General features: G+C 46.4%; 1 protein-coding gene across 1 annotated transcript in view; it reads right to left on the bottom strand.

The window, feature by feature from the left end:
• Positions 1 to 3,461, bottom strand: part of LOC107592642 (reticulon-4 receptor-like 1) — a 9,563-nt gene extending 6,102 nt beyond the window's left edge. The window contains exon 1 of the mRNA XM_016282181.1: positions 3,359 to 3,461. Coding sequence (XP_016137667.1) covers positions 3,359 to 3,461 — 103 coding nt within the window. The remainder of the gene's footprint in view (positions 1 to 3,358) is intronic.
• Positions 3,462 to 4,845: the final 1,384 nt, after the last annotated feature.

The following is a 4,845-nucleotide window of genomic DNA, read 5'->3' as shown; positions in this document are numbered from 1 at the left end:
AGCAGACAGCGGCTTTCAGCTCAGAGCGCAGCCGAGCCCAGGACTCTGATAGTGGGCGATTCCATTATCAGAAACATCAGTAGCAGAAATTCAACAACATGCTGCTTTCCTCAAGCAACAGTTTCTGATATGAGCAAGGAACTTTGGAAAATTCTGATAAAGCACAAGACTGCAAATCGAATCATCATCCATGTGGGGAAGAATGATATTCGGAAAGAGCAGTCAGAACTCCTTAAGAAGGACTTCAGTGAACTCACTTCGAAGACTTAAAGTTCAGTCGTTCATCAGTGGACCACTACCAGCAAGGGGAACTAATATGTTTTCACGTTTGTTTGGGCTGAACACATGGCTACAAAGAATCTGCAGCTTAAGAGGAGTCAATTTCATCGACAAATTCAATCTTTACTGGGGCCATAGACAACTGTTCAAACTGGATGGCCTCCACCCAAACAAACTTGGTGCAAGAGTGCTAAAGGACAACATCTACTTCTACCTCCGTCATCCTTCAGTAGTGTGTGCCAAACTACTCAACCTGAATGGCACACATACACCTGGACAGAGTATGTGTGACGACAAGACTTCATATCAACTTCTGAGTCATCATGTGGTTGACGCATCCCACAAGGACACTGATAACACCACGCAGCCACAACAAGCACTGCTCATGGAAACTATCTCGGCTGAGCCCTGCCCACAGAGCTCATCACAGACAGACTGTGACGTATCAGAACAGCTCCAAGACTCAGCACCCAAGGACGACTTTCTGGAAAACAGCCAGGGAAGCCAGGACAACATATTTCAGCCACCAGAAACACCAGAGCCACAGCCCCACTCACCAGACACATTATCCCTCTCGCCAGCATCTCCACTTCTAAGCTTCTCACAGAAATGGAGGAACTGGTTTATGCTGGGACCAAACTCTCCCACTCTTTCACTGCAAGCCCCCAGATATCAACTAAAAAAACGTCGGGCCCCAAAACCACCAAAGCCTGTGGGCCCAGCTCGTCGTCGTCCTCCTGTGAGAGCTCTCTGGCCATTGCCACAACACCAGGGCCCAAACAGGGACCAAACTCTCCCACTCTTTCACTGCAAGCCCCCAGATATCACCTAAAAAAACGGCGGGCCCCAAAACCACCAAAGCCTGTGGGCCCAGCTCGTCGTCGTCCTCCTGTGAGAGCTCTCTGGCCATTGCCACAACACCAGGGCCCAAACCCTCCATCTGCTGTAGATGAACCAAAAACAACTGTAAACATTATGGAGGCTATATCTTTAACACCAAGCATTTCTGCAGACTCTGTTGATCTTCTCCTTGATTCCTTTAACTCAAAAGTTAAGAATGTTATTAATGACATTGCTCCTTTGAAAGTCAGCAAGAAGACTGGCAGACAGAAATCAGCTTGGAGAAAATCAACAGCAGTTCAGAGTATGAAAAGACAATGCAGAAAAGCTGAGCGGATGTGGCGGAAGACGAAACTTGAAATTCACTATAGCATCTTTAAAGACAGCCTTCGTGCTTTCAATGTGGACCTAGGCAAAACTAGACAGTCATTCTTCTCAAACCTTATAAACAGTAGCTTAAACAACAAACGCTGGAGACTGACAAACGCAGAGACTGACAAACGCCCCAAGTCAGATTGCAAGTGAAATGCTCTCCGACAGCAAATGCAATGAGTTTGCTTCCTTATTTCTGAGAAGATCAATAATATCAGGAAGGCGATTAGCACATCCCAAAGTTATGCAGAGGTCCGCAATATCAAAAAGAAGATACTATCTCTGCTTTTGAAGAAATTCATAGCAACATTTTGGAAGCAATAGTACAGCACCTTAAATTGTCAACCTGCTATCTTGACACACTTCCCACATATTTTTTCAAAAGGGTGCTTAACTGTTTAGAAGCAGATCTCTTAGACGTGGTGAATGCCTCACTTCTTTCTGGGACTTTTCCAATCTCCCTGAAAACTGCTGTAGGATATCAGACCGAATCAGACAATCATGCAAAGATGGCATTGTTTGAGATGTCTTTGTTATGGGCTATGATTAGGGGTAAGGTAAGGGGCAGGGTTAGGTTAGGGTTAGGTCAAATAATGTCATATTTGCATTAAAAATGACATAACTGAGCGAATGACACTTAATGACAGTTGTCATAAACATGCATAAAAAACTTCATATTCATGACATGTGTCATGTCATGATTATGTATGTGTCATGTCATGATTATGAATGTGTCATGTCAGTCTTATGCACACCCCTTCAAGTAAAGTGTAACCAGCATTTTGAATTACCATTGTGTATAAAATATGCTATATAAATAATAAAGCATATTTCAGCTGTTATCCAATCAGTACTGGATATTTTTTCATTCTTTCCCCATGTGTTTTGTTAGTGTGATACATGTCCTTTGAGTGAATAAGCAAGAGAGTGTGTGTGTTGTGTTGCTCATGGAAAATTAAGCTTCTGGGGATTTCAGCCAACTAAATCAGAAAAGACAAGGCAAACAACTCTGCTTTGGCTGGCGAAGCTGCGGAGCCTTTTCCCTTTATTTTTCTTACTTGCTGGCCGTTTATGTCTGTTTGCAAACCCCCTCGCATTAAACTTTGCATATCACATATAATGAAATTCTTCCTCAGCACTTTACATAATAGACTTATTCCTTTGGCGTAGCATTGACTTTTCTGGAGGTGTATCACCTAATCTCACATACTATGCTTCCCACTGTTTGTCTCAGCTTTTGTCACACTGCAGGTGCAATTATTTTCCTCAAACTCCTGATTTTCCTTCCGATTTTATATATAAAACTTCAACAGAACTGGGTATCACCTTGTAGATAACAGTGCAAGTTGAGAAGGCTTTTTATAGGATATATTACTTCTTTATTCTGCATGACCATATTTTATATCCCTTAATCCACCACATACCTAAACTTAACTACCTTACTAACTATTTATAAGCAGGAAATTAGGAGTTTATTGAGGGAAAGCTCACGAGGAACATGGGAATGAAGGAGCGAGGAGACATGGAGATAAAGTACTCAAAAGGGTTTATTAAACAAAGGCTGGGGATCAGAGGACTCGACACATCAGGATGATGTTTAACAACTGACAAAAGACAAGAACCAGAACACACTTTAAATACACAGGATCTGATGAGGAGAAGACAAGGGACACCTGGAACTAATGACAATTAACATAGGAAACACCTGGGAACAATGAACTCAAAACACGAGACAGAGAAACTGGAAGACGGAGCAAAGACACACACAAAACCTGGCCCAGAGCCTGACATTACTCCCCCCTCCCAAAAGGTGTGTCCTCACGCCACACAACATCCAATGGGAAGGGGGGGTGGGCGCTCTGGAGACCTCTAGGAGTAGGGATGCCAGACGGGAGGCCTCCAGAGCGGGGCACTATGGTGGATCTGTCAGCTCTGGGCGGCAAGGCAGAAGAGGGACCACAGGAGGCCATGGCGGAGTAGGGAACACGATGGTGGGGTAGGGAACACAGGAGGCCATGGCGGAGTGGGGACTTCAGGAGGACATGGTGGTGCAGGCAGTTCAGGAGGTCATGGCGGAGCAGCCTTCGAGGCCTCTACGGCTGGAGCTCTACTACCCCCCCCAAAAAAATACATGGGGACGTTTACAGGTTCCGAGGTCCTCCGTGGGCCAGGACCGGGGATCGGGAGCCCTCCCTGGGCTTAACCGGGGATCGGGAGCCCTCCCTGGGCTTAACCGGGGATCGGGAGCCCTGCCTGGGCTGAACCGGGGATCGGGAGCCTTGCCTGGGCTGAACCGGGAATCGGGAGCCCTTTCTGGGCTGAACCAGGAATCGGGAGCCCTTCCTGGACTATATTCGGGATCGGGAGCCCTTCCTGGGCTATACTCGGGATCGGGAGCCCTTCCTGGGCTGAACTCAGGATCAGGAGTCCTCCGTGGGCTATACGCGGTAACAGGACTGACACTGGAACGAACTCTGGGGCCACAGCCGATGCCCTTCTCCTCACTGGGCAGCGGGCTGTAGATAGCCCCGGCTGGCGGGCTTGACATAGCTACGGTCTTCCGAGCGGTCGGCAGGCTTGTCTTCGGTGCGGCCAGCGGGCTGACGTGAGGCATGACAATGGTGCGGCCGGCACGCTTAACAGCTTCGTACCGCGGAGATGAACAGGGGAGAAAAAGGAAAACCAAAAGACTGTTCAAAAAACTAAAACAAAACACGGAAGAAGGAGCGCCGCTTACTGTTCTTGGTCAGTTGTTCTGTCACAGTGCACACACACGAGGAACACGGGAACAAAAGAGCGAGGAGACACAAAGATAAAGCAACTCAAAAGGGTTTATTAACAAAGGCTGGGGATCACAGGACTCGACACATCAGGATGACAGAATGACGTTTAACGACTGACCAAAGATAAGAACCAGAACACACTTTAAATACACAGGAACTGATGAGGGGAAGACAAGGGACACCTGGAACTAATGACAATTAACATAGAAAGCACCTGGGAACAATGAACTCAAAACACGAGACAGAGAAACTGGAAGACGGAGCACATAGGGAGCAAAGACACACAAAACCTGGCCCAGAGCCTGACAAATATGTGTTGCCTATTCTAAAGTGTTACCAAGAAACTTATCTGTGACCCACAAGCTAATCATGAGTGGCACACCACTTCCCTCATCTCACTGAAACGTATACAACTATATTTGACATTTTCTGAAGAAAATATGAGTACATGCCAAAGTGCCAATATAAAACGACACCATAATGAAATGGTGTTGTGAGTGGCTGCCAGAGTGGTTTCTGAAATGTTCTCAATGTCTTTAGTGTGTTACAGCCAACATTTCATGGAGGGGCC

This window comes from Sinocyclocheilus grahami, unplaced genomic scaffold (assembly GCF_001515645.1).
Source record: "Sinocyclocheilus grahami isolate Dianchi unplaced genomic scaffold, SAMN03320097.WGS_v1.1 scaffold155.1, whole genome shotgun sequence".
Classification (NCBI taxonomy): Eukaryota; Metazoa; Chordata; class Actinopteri; order Cypriniformes; family Cyprinidae; genus Sinocyclocheilus; species Sinocyclocheilus grahami.
Note: the sequence above shows the minus strand (reverse complement) of the source record. Positions and strands in the feature narration are given on the sequence as shown.